Source organism: Dryobates pubescens, chromosome 7 (genome assembly GCF_014839835.1).
Source record: "Dryobates pubescens isolate bDryPub1 chromosome 7, bDryPub1.pri, whole genome shotgun sequence".
NCBI classification, from domain to species: Eukaryota; Metazoa; Chordata; class Aves; order Piciformes; family Picidae; genus Dryobates; species Dryobates pubescens.
The window spans coordinates 5,794,387-5,811,392 of record NC_071618.1 but is presented as its reverse complement, the minus strand read 5'-3'; the positions used below and the strand labels follow the sequence as shown (position 1 = coordinate 5,811,392).

The 17,006-nt window shown below is 40.6% G+C and overlaps 1 protein-coding gene across 1 annotated transcript in view; it reads right to left on the bottom strand.

Annotated features, from left to right (window-relative positions):
* CCDC138 (coiled-coil domain containing 138) overlaps window positions 1–17,006 on the bottom strand; it is a 42,967-nt gene that overhangs the window by 13,546 nt on the left and 12,415 nt on the right. Inside the window, 4 exon segments of the mRNA XM_054163027.1 lie at window positions 5,534–5,710; window positions 12,275–12,467; window positions 13,567–13,683; window positions 14,469–14,633. Of these exon segments, the coding sequence (XP_054019002.1) occupies window positions 5,534–5,710; window positions 12,275–12,467; window positions 13,567–13,683; window positions 14,469–14,633 (652 nt within the window).

The window sequence follows — 17,006 nt, the reverse complement described above, 5'->3', positions numbered from 1 at the left end:
ACTAAAAGCCAAACATCACGATATTAAAGTTCTTTTCCAACCAAAATGATTCTATGATCATGGTGTGGTAGCCTGATTTCCTTAACTAAGATCAGGAAACCTTCAAAACTTTTGGTTCTGAAATCTTTTTCCCTGTCAAATGAGCTGGAACATATCTCCTCCTCTTCTAGTCAATGGGAAGCAAAAAAAATGTGTCTTTATAGACCACTCAAAGACCAAAAGAAAGATCAAGTTGAGTTTCATGACGCTCATCTGAAGACCCACAATCAAGCAAAATACCACCACTATTAAAAATAGCCTGCAGGACTTGCTCTATTGATTCTACTTTTATCAGGCAATCTTTGCAGCAAATGCAAGATGAGCATCATCCAGAAAACAAACAGATTGAAATCCTGGTAACAGGTACAGAGAGCAGAATGAGAAATTGAAAAGGATAAACCTCAACTGGCACCCATCTGACTATGAAACAAAATCAGTGCTTAGGAGATAGCTACAGTGAAAATACAGCTAAACTGCTGCTTTGGTGCTGTGTTTAAATAGAAGACTGAACAAGCAGAAATGTAGCAATTTGTACACCGTTATGGGCATTTTAAAGCAAAAATAGTAGAATGTAGTAAGAGAAAAGGGGTAAAATATCTATGCTGGGATGATTTTCTACTGTCAGGTTCACAAGAAGCTGTTAACTTCCCCAGCTGTGGAATTTAAAAGCAATCAATTACTCCCACTGAAGATTTAAAACTAAAACAGCTAGACTTCAATGTAGGTCACTGAGCTCATCTGAGGGAAAACAGTCACTTCAGCACACAAACAGCATGAAATAAAACATAAATTATTTACTATTGTACTGTTTGTCCTAACAATTACCTACAACTTAATTTCAACTGCTTCTTAAGTTTCTAGTAAAATGAAAGCAAACAGTAAGGACTCAGTTGCAAAGTCAAAATTTCTTTCCTCAAATGCAGTAACAGTAAAAGTACTGAACAGAACCCATAACATTACTGGAAGATGGGGAAATAAAAAAAAGGAAAGAAAAAAAAGACTATAGTAGCATGCAAGTAAGCTGAAACTGAAGTGCTCTTGACATAAAGCAAACTCTAATACTGCTGCATAACATCTCTAGCAGCTCCTCTCACTCTTACGCCCTGAGGAGCCAGCCAAAGTTAACCTCAACTTTTTTCACCCCTGACATTTAGAAGTCAGCCTTTGTTCCATCTATGAAAGATTTTATACATTAAAAAGAACAGTAATCAATATAACATTTTAATCTCCTTGTTAGGCTTGAACATTTTTGTAAAAGAGGTGATGCAACCAAGACTGGCATAAATATACATATTTTCTATATCCATGACATACTGTTACAGTTCCAAGAACACTGATTGGGAAAAAATGGTGGGGTTATTTTTGGCCAGCATCATGCTTCAAAATCACACAATTGCATGAAAACCCACTGATGTCTGAGAAACACCGGTGCAGCTCAAAGACCATCCAAGTTCTGATACCTACACCATAAAGTAGTCTGGTGACATGTATGCAGTTTCATAAACAAACACAACTTGAATCCTTCCAAGAAATAATGTGCCTGTATTGCATACTATAATGTAGGCTCTGGAGCTTTGTATACTATGATGACACAACTAAGTTTTAAGAAACATGCACAAATAAGCTTTGCAAGAGTACCAAAAGTCTTAATCATTTAATCACAACATTCCTGTAGTGTTAAAGACCACCATGTTTCTATGGCCTAGCTGGATAGGTACACTGGTGCTATCCACTCTTGTACAGAATATATGACAACTCAGATAAATTTTTCATGCAGCTGTGGACCTCAGGCATATTTCTATTTATAGTTTTAAATGAGCTTGCAGCTGGTTTACAAGATCCGTAGATTGGCATCACTCCTGTTGAATATGGTAAGCTCCCACTAGCATTGTATCAAAAAAGATTAAAGATCTCATTAATGGTTATGTATATGCAAATGGTGAATGTAGTGCCAAGAGGATGGAGCCAGGCTCTTCTCGGTGATGCCCAATGACAGGACAAGGGGCAATGGGCGGAAGCTGAGGCATAGGAAGCTCCATGGAAACATGAGGAAAACGATTTTCACTGTGAGGGTGACAGAACACTGTAACAGGCTGCCCAGGGGGGGTGTGGAGTCTCCTGCTCTGGAGATATTTAAAACCTGCCTGGATGAGTTCCTGTGTGATCTGGTATAGGTGATTGTGGTAGGTTGAGAGAGGGCCTAGCTCTCCCTCCCCCACAGAGTAAGAAACCACGGCTAAACTCAGTCGGAGAAAGCAGACTATATTTACAAGCCTATATAGGAAGCAGATTATATATAACACAATATATACAGGTGTTTACAATATATATACAGAAATATACAGCAAAGGAAAATAACACAACAAAACTCCCTCCCCGGGGAGGGTTTCCCTCCCTGTAACCCCCTCTCTTCCCCCCCTACCTCCCTTTTTTCCCAAAAAGGGGTTAGAGAGGAAGAGAAAGGCAGTTATTAAGGAAAAGAGTTGTTATTTAGCTTCAAAAGCACATGCAGGATTAGTTTGCTCATCTCAAGGTCAGCTCTGCTGAATTTTCTGAGAAGCAGGCAGGGAGAGCAGCAGTTCAGGCTAGCACGGCAGAACAGATCGAAACCCAAACTCCCAAACTGAGAAAAAATTCCAACTGCTCTACAACTTAAAAGTTGCATTCTGTCCATCCACCAATGAAATTCGTTTAGAATATCAGAGTGTTTTTGTTCTAGTACTGAAAACATCTAGCCAGTGTCCCAGTACTGTCTGTTTCTTAAAGGTACAGCCTCAAACGGTCACAGTGATCCTGCTCTGGCAGGGGGTTGGACTAGATGATCTTTCAAGGTCCCTTCCAGACCCTAACATTCAGTGATTCTGGGAAATGCTGACTCTAGTAGCAACCAAAAATGTTCTAACCTGGAATTTAAAGTAATACCAAAAGATAAACCAAAAAGAGCACCTTGAAGGCTGATAGCCCATCTTGTGGCTCTAATGAGAAAACTATGACAAATAGTTTTACCACCAAGAACGCAAATGGATACACAAAAGGGAGGTAAAAATAAGCTGATATTCCACTTTTATCTTTGGAGTAGAAATTAAATACTTAGTCCCTGGTTACTAAGGTTACATTTTTCACTTTTATGCCATCTAACTGAAAATTTAGATAATGCTTCAACAGTACCTTGTGTGGTGGTTTAAGCCTTAACTGGGAGTTAAGAGCTCAGATGGGGGCAAGGCTGAGAATCTCTCCCCCACTCCCCCCTCCTCCCTCCTGACAGAGAGGGGGAAAAAAAGGAAGGAGCAAATCCACCAAACAATAATTTGGAGTTGGCTTGGAAGTAGAGAGGTAAAGAGTTTTCTTTAAACGATATATATATAACAGTAACAGGTAAGGTTCACAAGGGCAAGGAACAAGGATGGATGGGAGGAGGACAAAGAAGACCAGTCTCTCTCTGAAGAGGTGCAGAGGCAACAGGGAGAAGGATCAGGCCCGACCACGTGGCAGAGGAGAAGGAAGGCAGCCACAGTAGCTCTCATCCAGGAGAGGCAGGAGCCAAAAGGAGAGCTAATAGCTGCAATGCCCTGCTTTTTATACCCTAGCTGGGCAGGGAGCGGGGAGTGAAACAGACTCAGCTTCCCAGGGGGAAAACACCCTGCAGGGAGGGCAAAGTACCCGAAAGCCCTCCACCCTGCTTTTTCGTTTTCAGAATGGGCATTAACCCACCACACCTTGTCATGAAGGCATGGAAGATAAAGGTAATTCCAGTACAAATTCACTGAAACTACCTGCAATATTCACTTTCTTGCTCTTGTCAGATCTGGGGACTCCTTTTGAGGTTTTCTAAAGAAAGTCTGTCACTCAAGTTGTGTAGGGGTCATTTAGTGTGGTAACATGTGACTCCTGCTTTGTACTTGACACCGAGTTCTGCAGTGCAAAAAGACCCTGACATCTACTTCTTCCTTCAGAGTGGAGTACATAAAACCACTGAAAACAAAAAGGAGCTCCAAATTCTCAATGAGCAAAGTGTTTAATTCACTTTGAAGTGAAGAAGTACCGATCTTTAAATTCAGTATTTTTTATGACTTAAACTCCAGCTTTGATAGTTATCTTCCATCAGCCACAGTCTTAAGGGCATGGATGTGCCCAAACATGCAAGAACACACGTGGGCACACTGAATACGAAGCAGCGTGATACACAAAAAATTTTGGCTGTCAGCTGCCTCTCACCATATAGATTTTACTTTTTCCCACTATTGTGTGCAAGTCTTTTTATAAACAGAAAAGTTAAAGTTAGCATTACCTTGACAGAAGCAAATGGTGAGCACCAACACATTTTTGAAATTGGCAGAGAAATAGCTCTTGTCAAAGACATTCTGGCTTGCTGTCCTTTTTCTTTCTTTGCATTATTTTTTTTAAACAGACTTATTTCAAGTGATCCTTTTTGCTTCAATACTTCCCAAATAGTAGCTATGAAACATTGACTAGCACAAAGCAAGCCCTAGAATGAACAATGGCATCGCTAAAGTGCCAAAAAATGCTGCTGCAGTTCTATTACCAAAAACCCTTTGTTAAATGTTATTCCTAACTTACCAGGTAAATAAAGAGTAGAGAACATTGAACATGCTATTTGGCTTTCTGGCCACAGTTTCCAGAAGGAAAATTAATGAATTTTTTTTTTTTCAGGTTTTGAAATGCCTTGAAGGCATCCTGTGGACCGTCTTGTGATCTAGCAAGCTTTCTCAGATACCTAAATCACTCTAGAAGCGACAAGGTTGGTGAGGGGCTTGGAGCACAAGCCCTATGAGGAGAGACTGAGGGAGCTGGGGTTGCTTAGCCTGGAGAGGAGGAGACTCAGGGGTGACCTTATTGCTCTCTACAACTACCTGAAGTGGGGTTGTAGTGAGGCGGAGGTTGGTCTCTTCTCCCAGGCAACCAGCACCAGAACAAGAGGACACAGTCTCAGGCTGCATCAGGGGAGGTTTAGGCTGGAGGTTAGGAGGAAGTTTTACACAGAGAGAGTGATTGCCCACTGGAATGGGCTGCCCGAGGAGATGGTGGGGTCGCCATTGCTGGGGGTGTTCAGGGCGAGGCTTGACAGGGTGCTTGGGTCCATGGTTTAGTTGACTGGGTGGTGTTGGATGATAGGTTGGACATGATGATCTCGAAGGTCTCTTCCAACCTGGTCTGGTCTGGTCTGGTCTGGTCTATTCTATTCTATTCTATTCTATTCTACTCCCTTAACTCCATATTTCTATTACTTGTGATAAGAAGATCCAACAACAGAAGGCAAAAATCATACTTGTAGAAAATACTGCATGTATATCCTAAGCTGGCCAGGACTGATGAATCCTTCTCTGTGATTCTGTGACATGCTAAAGCACCTCAATATCCTTCCTATAGTTAGGGTCCCAGAACTGTAAACAATACTCACGGTGTGGCCTCACCAGTGCTGAGTACAAGGGGATGATTTTTTAATTTATTTTGTTTTTTCATTACACAAATTTACCTGATTCCATGGTCATCTGTAGTAATCCATCAAGCACACTAGAAAGCAAACCTCTACTGGATACTTTTAAGTGACTTAATATGACAGGCACACATTGGTATTCCAAAAATAAGGCCTTTCCTTCATCTGTCTTCAAGTCTGTGCGAAGGGAATCAAATGCCTGAGCCAGGTAATCCACTGAAATATACCAGAATACAGACAATAAAACTGCTGTAATCATAGTTCCATTAAGCAATATGTGAACAAATACCCTGAGATTTATTGCAGCAGATATATATATTTAAAAGTTAAATTGCTGAAAATATTAAATTGAATTTTAATTTAAATATATCCTTTGCTTATTTTTATTCCCTAACAATTCATTGTGAGTGAAGAAAAAGACTAAGTGCAACTTATATGTTGAAGAAAAACGCACTTACAAATATAGAGCCCTAATATTTTGCTTTAAGAGGAAAGAAATTACAAGCTTGCACAGTTAGAGAGAATGTTGGTTTCAATATCTAGGAAACCTCTGTCAAAGGAGCCAAGGGTTGATCTGTCTGAATAAGAGCAATCATTATTGTGAGAGCAGCTACTCCCCACTCCTTTCTATAAAAAGCTGTAGTTTAAGTTTCAGTGCACACATTTTCTATACTCTTCCAATGCAGAGTGCAATAAATTACATGAAGGATGTAGATTAAGTGAACCTCTCTAATTTTCTTGATTTCTTGATGTACAATTTTTCTCAGTATCTTTGAATAGCACTAATCATCTGCAGTATAGAAATTTTAAGCACAAGGGGACAATTCACCCTGCAGCAAATGTTTAACTACTGTGCCATCTGCTGGACACTGGTATTTTGATGGAAATGGGGATATGTGTTCAAACCAAATGTGTTGCTACTTTAGCACTAATCATTAGTGCCACATGGTCAGAGTGGTCAAAATTCATACACAGTGACATTTAACATATATTTAACAACAGATTATATTTTCCATGCTATAGAAGCCAGCAGTAAAAGGCAACTTTAGGAAGTTGCCAAACTGATTAGTTCCAGTCAAGAGTGCTCATCTACATAGTGTCAGTAAATCTCTGAAAGAACTGTTTTTTGTATTGCAATCTTTTGCATCTTTCTATTAAACATTTCTGGAAATGTCAGTCTCAATTTAACAGTAATTATCATGCTGCACAAAAATACCTTGACTGAAAGAGTTCCCACCAACAGCTTAAATATTTTGTTTGTTTATTGATGATGCCAGGGCAGGTCATTTCAACACAAAGACATATTAATCTGCTAAACTATCTAAGCCAAAGGATGACTTCCATTAACAAGAACATTGGTCATTATCTATGGATTTAAAATCCTTGGCATTCCTGTTTAGTGTCCATTAGGGTACCAGCAATTTTATGAAGTGGATCTCTGCTAAGAAATGGCCCAAGATACATAACTTATTTCATGAGAGAGTGAAAAAAATCTGATGCCAAAGTAGGCAGCATCTGATTCTGACATTCTGGCAGTCTTTCAGGATTGCCTTGAAAATTAACAGCTCTATAATGTGTCTCCATCTCTTTGTGTTACTAGCAGAGGGGATGTGTTATTAGTAGAGACATTTTAAAATACAAACTATTCTGAGAACAAATAGCACAAATAGAAACACGGAACAATTTAGGCTGGAACCTAGTCCAACCCTCCAGCCCAAAGCAAGACCTTTTCTGAAGTTAGGTTAGATTGCTCATTCATAACCTCACTGAAAGATTATTTGCTATCAAAATTATATGTACTTTAAAAATGCCTTTGAAAAGTGTGGGGGGGAAGTGTTTAGTATCACAAAGACTTGGAAAAGCATTATATATACATTCATTCTTATGCTATCCTTGTAAAACACATTCTTGCAGAAAATCCCAGCTAGGAAACTCCACAGTACTCCTAAGGTGCTGTGGACAGACAGTAATTACCTTTTACACCTGCTCTTAATGGTGTCTAATTAGTGTTTTCTACCCAACTCCCATAAAAAGGATCTGCCACACCTCTTGTTTCCTATTTCCTATCTGAGGAGAAAGGGCTTCATAACTGAAGGCAGCAGTTAACAAATCAGCTGAGAGAATGCTTTTCCACAGTTTTTTCTTACCCTGCCCAGGCACAATATGATTCTTATTAACTCATAGTAGTGTCTATTCTGAAACCTTTACCTTCTGTCTCCCATGAGGCAGGGAAGACTAAACTTTCTGTTTCATTGCCAACACAAAATTATATAGGTTTTAAGTAGAGAAGTCTACACTACTATTTTATATATCTGCTAATGTGAAAGGTGGGAGAATCCTGTGAGCAAATTTGAAACAGAAAAAATCTCAGTGAAGGAAAATGTCACTTACCTGTGACACCCCCCTATACAATAACCCCTGGCTCTTATTGATTAACAGAAGGCAGAAGCATGAATTTAAATCAAAATGATGTAGCTAAGTCAGATACTACAATCCACAAACAAGCATTCAAGGCTTTCTGGACTATGTAGTTTAAAAGGATATTGGATTTTTTTAATCATTGTTCTTTCTAAATAAATTAATAGACAAAAAGTCCACTCTTTATATAGTCAGAAGCTCAACCTGATAATACGTTGCAATTATACTGCATTTAGGATTCAGAGGGGACCTATTAACTCTGCTGCTTTTATGCTGGTGGACTCATTTGCATAGGTGAACAAAATTGCTTTAAAGCAATCACTGAAGCCATTATTGAATTAAAACAATTAAATCAAAATAGAAAGCTAATAACAGAAATGAAAACAAGGCATTCTTTTGGAATGACTCTGGAAATCTGCAGATTTGTGAATTAAGAACCTTCAAGCATAATTCAGATTATGGACTACTGTTCAGGTTTCCAAAGATGTTATATATAAATTAGAAATAGGTAAGAACTGAGTTTGTTGAACTGACCAAATTTAATCTGTAAGTTCATTTAAAAATATCACTATAAATCAGAGTGATTTAAGGTTTTTCTTCTCTGGGTTCCGACAGAGTACATCAGCCTCTGCATCAAAAGGATAAGGAAGGAAATCCTTAAAAAAAAAAATATTAAAAATCTGAGTTTGTGCCTCTTCTCATCATGTGCTCAGCACTCAGATCTCAGAAAACCCAATCTATTTATGTCATCATTTTAAAGAAAATGTTTAATTATTTCCAACCCATATCTGTTTTCAAAGAAGGCCCCACTTGGGAGTCTTGCCACAGCATCTTGAAAACTGCACAAGTGGAGTAACCTGTCATATCTGAGGTAGCAGTCACTATCTTTGAGAGATGTGGTACATCCTGATATGACCTTGTTTGCTTTTGCTTTGTTAACAAAGTACATTACTATACTACGTCAACAGAGGAATTTTGGAAGATTTTGGATAAGAAGGCCACTTTTCATGCTAACCAGGTGGTTTTCAAAGACTAAACCATTAGAATACATAGAATACATAGAATACATAGAATAAACCAGGTTGGAAGAGACCTTCAAGATCATCGCGTCCAACCCATCACCAATCCAACACCGCCCAAGCAACTAACCCACAGCACCAAGTACCCTGTCAAGTCTTCTCCTAAAAACCTCCAGTGATGGCGACTCCACCACCTCCCCAGGCAGCCCATTCCAATGTGCAATCACTCTTTCTGTATAGAACTTTTTTCTAACATCCAGCCTGAACCTCCCCTGGCGCAGCCTGAGACTGTGTCCTCTTGTTCTGGTACTGCTTGCCTGGGAGAAGAGACCAACATCTGTCTGTCTACAACCTCCCTTCAGGTAGTTGTAGAGAGTAATAAGGTCACCCCTGAGTCTCCTCTTCTCCAGGCTAAGCAACCCCAGCTCCCTCAGCCTCTCCTCGTAGGGCTTATGTTCCAAACCCCTCACCAACTTTGTTGCTCTTCTCTGGACTCGTTCCAGCAAGTCAACCTCCTTCCTAAACTGAGGGGCCCAGAACTGGACACAGGACTCGAGGTGAGGCCTAACCAGTGCAGTGTACAGGGGCAGAATGACCTCCCTGCTCCTGCTGGCCACACTGTTCCTGATGCAGGCCAGGATGCCATTGGCCCTCTTAGCTGCCTGGGCACACTGCAGGCTCATGTTCAGTCTACCGTCGACCAGCACCCCCAGGTCCCTCTCAGCCTGACTGCTCTCCAGCCACTCTGACCCCAGCCTGTAGCTCTGCATGGGGTTGCTGTGGCCAATGTGCAGAACCCGGCACTTGGATGTGTTAAATCTCATGCCGTTGGACTCTGCCCATCTGCCCAGCCTGTCGAGGTCCCTCTGCAGAGCCTCTCTACCCTCCAGCAGATCAACTCCTGCCCCCAGCTTGGTGTCGTCAGCAAATTTACTGATGATGGACTCGATGCCCTCGTCCAGATCATCAATAAAGATGTTAAAGAGCAAGGGGCCCAGTACTGATCCCTGGGGCACACCACTGGTGACTGGCTGCCAGCTGGATGTGGCACCATTCACTACCACTCTCTGGGCTCGGCCCTCCAGCCAGTTCCTAACCCATCGCAGTGTGGTCCCATCCAAGCCATGGGCTGACAGCTTGGCCAGGAGCTTGCTATGGGGAACGGTGTCAAAGGCCTTGCTGAGGTCCAGGTAGACTACATCCACAGGCCTCCCCACATCCACCAGGCGGGTCACCTGATCATAGAAGGAGATCAGGTTGGTCAGGCAGGACCTGCCCTTCCTAAACCCATGCTGGCTGGGCCTGATCCCTTGGCCATCCTCTAAGTGTTGTGTGATTGCACTCAGGATGACCTGCTCCATAATCTTTCCTGGTACTGAGGTCAGGCTGACAGGCCTGTAATTCCCTGGCTCATCCAACCGGCCCTTCTTGTGGATGGGTACCACGTTGGCCAGCTTCCAGTCAGCTGGGATCTCTCCAGTGAGCCAGGACTGATGAAAAATAATGGAGAGTGGTTTGGCCAGCTCATCTGCCAGCTCTCTCAGCACCCTAGGATGGATCCCATCTGGTCCCATGGACTTGTGGGGGTCCAAGCTGCTGAGGAGAGCTCCTATCACTTGCTCATGGAACAAAGGGAAACCATGCAGCTCCCTGGCTCCCTCTGCCAGTTCTGCAGGCCAGCTGTCTGGAAGACGTTCTTTCCAGGTAGTAAAAACTGAGGTAAAGAAGGTGTTAAGTACCTCTGCCTTTTCCTCATCCTGTGTTACAACATTTCCTTCTATGTCAACCAAGGAGTGGAGGTTGTCCCTGCCCTTCCTCTTGCTATTAATATATTTATAGAAGGACTTTTTGTTGTCCTTCACATCAGAGGCCAGTTTAAGTTCCAAATATGCTTTTGCCTCCCTAATTTTCCTCCTACATGCCCTAGCAACCTCTTTAAACATTCCATGGGTTGCCTCACCTTTCTTCCAAAGATGATACACCCTCTTTTTTTCCCTTTTTTTCCCATTTTTACATAGAATACATTGCCTTTATAAATTATTCTATTTAGCAGTGGAATCTGAATTGACAATCATATCAAGAACCACCAGTTTCACAGTGTAGTGTTTTTCAGTGTTGACAATGTTTTATGGATAGCCATTTGCAGTGCCAGACTTGGTAGAAGAAGGGAGCAGGAGACAGATAAGAGCTGGAGTATCAACTGTGCACTAAAGACCAAGGGACAAAGCAATTTCAGGACACATTGTATCACAATTCGATCTAACCATTATAATCCACTACACAAGAGGCTCTCTGTGGCTACAAATACACCAAAAATACCTATAAAGATAAATGTAGCACAGTTGTAACTATGTTGGGGGGGGAAAAAAACCAAACTTGACACTGCAGCAGATCAGCTTTCCACAGGATAGGTAAACAACCTACTAGCTTAAACAGGACAGTGAAATTCTAGAACTGTGCAAAATCTGCTGCTTCAGTTTATGAAACAGCAACTACCTGTGCCATTCTAAGCAGTAAAGGATCTTGGCAATCCAATCACTGCTGTACTAGCAGTCTGAAAAAATTACCAATATCTCTTTTCCCCATCTTCAGAAATGTTGATTTTCCTGACAAGAAGTCCTATGAAAAGGAACATACACATTCCCACATGAAATGAGAAATAGCCAGATTCATACTGGTTTCCAGTGTATTTTGCTTCACAAGGTAATAAAAGTCAAGCAAAACACTTTCCATTATACATAGAATACACCAGGTTGGAAGAGACCTTCAAGATCATCACGTCCAACCCATCAACCAATCCAACACCACCTAAACATCTAACCCATGGCACCAAGCACCCCATCAAGTCTTCTCCTGAAAACCTCCAGTGATGGCGACTCCACCACCTCCCCAGGCAGCCCATTCCAATGGGCAATCACTCTCTCTGTATAGAACTTTTTCCTAACATCCAGCCTGAACCTCCCCTGGCGCAGCCTGAGACTATGTTCTCTTGTCCTGGTACTGGCTGCCTGGGAGAAGAGACCAACATCCGTCTGTCTACAACCTCCCTTCAGGTAGTTGTAGAGAGTAATAAGGTCACCCCTGAGTCTCCTCTTCTCCAGGCTAAGCAACCCCAGCTCCCTCAGCCTCTCCTCGTAGGGCTTGTGTTCCAAACCCCTCAACAACTTTGTTGCTCTTCTCTGGACTCATTCCAGCAAGTCAACCTCCTTCCTAAACTGAGGGGCCCAGAACTGGACACAGTACTCGAGGTGAAAGTTAATAGACTTTACAGTATCACTGATACGATTTTTGTCCAGGCACATGACTGAAATAGATACATAATCATTAAAAAATCAGAACTCACCTTGTGTCACTGTTTTAAGCACAATTAAAGTTGACAGGAACCTCAGAGGCATACAGGAACTCTTAAAGAAAGCTGCTGATTTTGATTTACTCTCTGTAGACTGTTCGGAAGAACTGTGTGGGTTTCCCTTACTTACTGTGCCTTTGAAAATATCTTCACCAAGTCTCCTCATTGTTGATGCCATTGTTGTGTGCTGTTTCAAACAATGCACACAGTGTAAACACTAAAGCACATCAAAATCCTCTGTACTATATAAATATATTTCCGTAGTAATTAAATACTAAATAACAGATGGTTTGACCATCTATTGGAATTTAACCTGGACACAAGATGCTACTTTGTGTTCCAAAAAGCAGGTGACCATCATTATCATGGCACCTAATGAACACACACTTCTTAATGAGAGTAGTTAGTGAGGGCCCCTGATATGCTGACATTTAAGCTGCTCCTGGTTCCAGAACAAGCTTAGGTTCAGTCAACTCTATTTTGTAAGGTTGCCTGAAGTTATATCCTGTGGAAGTATTCATACAATCAATATGCATTTATAGAATCAAACATGAGCACTGAAGGCTTGAAATCCTTAAGGCTTTTCATCATAGGCTATAAAGAAATACTACTTCAGAATCAAAATTTCACAATGTGCTCATTTAAAATATAGTTTCTTATTAGTACTGAAATTAACATTTGACTCTTCTACTGAATTTTATTTCAAGATATTTACAAAGTTTCCTGTCTTTAGCTTTAGCAAAAGCACTTTTGACAGCACTATGCATTACACTGAGTCTTTGCACTACAGCTATTGTCTTTTTTATTATATTACTAAATATTTTCTTATAGCAGTCCAGTCAAAGGGAGTAAGGAATGTCTGATAGTTAGACACTGAGCAGAGAACAGAAAACCAAAAATTCTTTCTCTGCATTGCCACACACTTCCATAAATATCAACAATCTTATACACAAAGTGAAGCTAAAGTTATGGCATTTTTGCAGTGCAAAATTTTAGAAACATATATAAAAATATAATTCCTGAGATGCTCAGACACCACAACAGAGATCAGGTACTTAAGAAAACTCTGCTGAGATACACAATGAAAAATTAAAAATTAACTTGAAAAAGAATTTATCTGTGGGAAACACAATGAATTTATGCTTTGCATAGACAGCAAAGTTTCTTTTACAAATGCTACCTGAAAGCATCCACTTTTCATATTTAACCAAGACACAAAATCTGTAACTATCTTCCGTGAATTTAGTTTTTAAAAGACCATAATGCAAGAGGACTACTTGTTTTACCTGAATACTAGTGTCTAGCTGTCTTATAGACCAGTAAATAAATTTAATCACAGACATATGTAGTTTAGGATTCACAAATGGCATCCACTGGAGTTGCTCAGCCACCATAGGCAAAAGCTGTAAAAATATACAGAAGTAAAATTACATGCACTATATAAGATTACTGTAGAAGTAAAATTACATGCAGTATATAAGATTACTGTTTAAGAAAATCAAACACACACAATTTCCAACTTTCTCTTGCAGATTAACTGACTGTGTACTGCAAATGCTCACTGTGTAGATCCAAAGAAAATTATGCAACAAAATTATACATATACACAGATTTTAAGTTTTACAAAGGTTTACATGCACAGGAGAGACACATCATGTGAGCTCAGCCTCAGTATATCCAAACCCAATGGCTTTAAATCTTTTAATATAATGTAGAACAGTAGTAGATTTTTTTAAACATCTCACTGATTCCCAAACTTTGGCATTGCCATGTTACAACTATAGCACAGCATCTGCCTTATCAGTCGGAGACAGAAACTTTAATGTAGGTACTCAAATATTTTAAATTATAGGTGTTCATCTCATTTGAGAAAAGGAATTATGTACACATAAAACATTAGACAAATAACAGAAGTGACTTGAAAATGCTGAAGCTCTCAAATAGAGACTGAACATTGTATTTTTTCCTTAGAAGTGACCTACCTGCACGCTTTACAAATGACAAATACTGTGTCATATCTCAGTGCCAGAATGAATGTTGACTTACTTATTAACAGTGATTTTAATTATGGCATCCAAAGTATGCATAAAACAGCCTGACCCATTGTATTCTCTAAATCATTTAAACACACACACCACCTAAAATCTGAAAACATATCAACATACGAAACCAAACCAAACTCCTTTACCTTCATACACCTTTCCTGGGTGCAGGTTTTTTTGGAGGTCTGGGTAACCAGACACTTATGACTGTCCTCTCTTTCTTCTTGTGTTTTTATTTTGTTAAGATGCTGGTCTGAGATCCAATCCATAAGGAAAGTTAAGAGCTCATAAACGTGTGAGTTCAGTGGTAGCTGTAATATAGCCAACAACATCAGCTATGTCAGCATTCAAGTTAATGACTTCTCTAAACCAAAATAACAGCAGACTGAAATATATGAGAGTATATTAGTTCTGAAGTATTTGGTGTAATGTAAAGGATGATGAGCATATACCTGATAACATTTGGGATGTAAGTTACTGTCTTGGGAGTGTGTGGAAAATGTGACTTTTCAAGCAAACAGTGACCTTGAACAAGCTGTGTGTGCTCTGATAGGCCTTGTACCCAGCATACAAGGTTTGAGAAGCCTGCATGTTATTAATGTAACCTGTAACTTAGAATTCTGGGAAAGGTAAACTGTATATGGATGAAAGGGTGGAAGGTGGTGATTCTGACCTGAAGACTACTGTACATTGAGATTCACATCACGGTTAACCTAAGCAGGGGCAGCCTGTGCTGTACAGAACAAGAAACTGCAGAGTTTGTCCTGTGCTTGGCTGCAAGATAAACTCAGCCAGCCAACAGTACTAGCCTGCAGGCAGCTCCCCCTTGGTACTGGCGATCACGCCTCCTGCCTAGCCTTGCCTGTGTCTAAAAGGGCAACAAGAAGTGCTGTTCTGAATGTCCTTCATGAATAGACTTGTTTTATTGCAAGAAACACATGTAACAGCTTGAATGGCCAAAAAAGTAGGAGCTTCTCTACACAGACAAGACCTGCCCTGGGAAAAATCCACTCAGGCGCTATCTGATGCTGCACAAATGCAAGGTTCCCAGCATCTTAAGAGATTTAAGATTTACTCCCTGTCTATATTCCTCCTTTCACTCTCTCTCATTAAAACAGCCATTTCATTAAGCCATTTGTTGTCAAGCCTTTCTTACAGAGATCCAGAAAGAACCCTGCATCACTTCTCTCACACCTCACTGTAGTTCATTTTGAACTTAGCCAAAAGTTTATAAACAGCCTCAGAAAATATTTTCACATACAGAAGCACTACATTTTGTACTTCTGGGCAAATTAATTACAGGAGAAAGCAAATCTTTAACATCCTTTGCACATGGAAGTTCTTATTTCAATGCACTAGACCTCCCTTTGTCTTATTTCATACAATTCTCTGATGTTAAAATTTAACTGGGTATGAACATTGTTAGAAAAATAACAAAGATTTAATGAAATTGTCATTGTGTCCCTGTACTACACTGCAGTGAAATACTCTATAAAAGATATCCAGAGGTACCTGAAGACAGGCTGTACAAACACTTCCCTAAATTCTTTTCTCTACCTTCAGATAACTATTTCCCTCTTCACTCAGTACTGTAACTACTGTTTCTATTTCACTTGCAACCAAAGCACACTAAAGGGAAGGGCAACAAAACTGGTGAGGGGTTTGGAGCACAAGCCCTATGAGGAGAGGCTGAGGGAGCTGGGGTTGCTTAGCCTGGAGAAGAGGAGGCTCAGGGGAGACCTTATTGCTGTCCACAACTACCTGAAGGGAGGTTGTAGCCAGGTGGGGGTTAGTCTCTTCTCCCAGGCAACCAGTACCAGAACAAGAGGACACAGCCTCAAGCTGCACCAGGGGAGGTTTAGACTGGATGTCAGGAAGAAGTTCTTCACAGAAAGCGTGATTTGCCATTGGAATGGACAGCCCAGGGAGGTGGTGGAGTCACCATCACTGGAGGTATGTAAGAAGAGACTGGATGAGGCACTTGGCACCGTGGTTTAGTTGATTAAATGGTGTTGGGTGATGGGCTGGACTTGATGATCTCAAAGATCTTATCTGACCTGTTAATTCTATTCTATTCTGTTCTATTCTAAAACCTATGTAAACAGTCATGTTGGCTATATATAAGAAGTACAGTTTTAAGGCATCAGATATAGATTAAGTAGGATAGTGTGAAGTATCTCTCTCTCCTATTTCACAGTTTAGCCTCTAGCTAGAGAAAATCATTAGCACTTGGGAGCGCATTACTGGAGGATTTCCTACTAAACAGAGTAACATGGAGACAGAAAGCACTTCAGTGGTGTATGGAGACTTTTTAAAGAAAACATGGTAATTTTGGAACTGTGCAGGAACACTGTATTTGTTCTCTTTCCCTCATTAAAGACTATTTCTCAAAAAACCAACAGCAGTGCAACTACTTTGGGCTTAGAAAATTAAATTTCTTTATGTGGTCTTTCTGACTACTTTTTAGTGTTATTTGCAAGAACAGTGCTGTACTGCTTAAGGTTTGCTCTGACAGTGAAAGAATCCAGTTACAGTGTAAGCAGGATGTAGTATTCATAGATTCATAGAATGGTTTCAGTTGGAAGGGACCGTAAAGATCATCTAGTTCCAACCTCCCTGCCATGGCTAGGGACACCTTCCACTAGTCCATGCTGCTCAAGGCCTCATCCAGCCTGGCCTTGAAC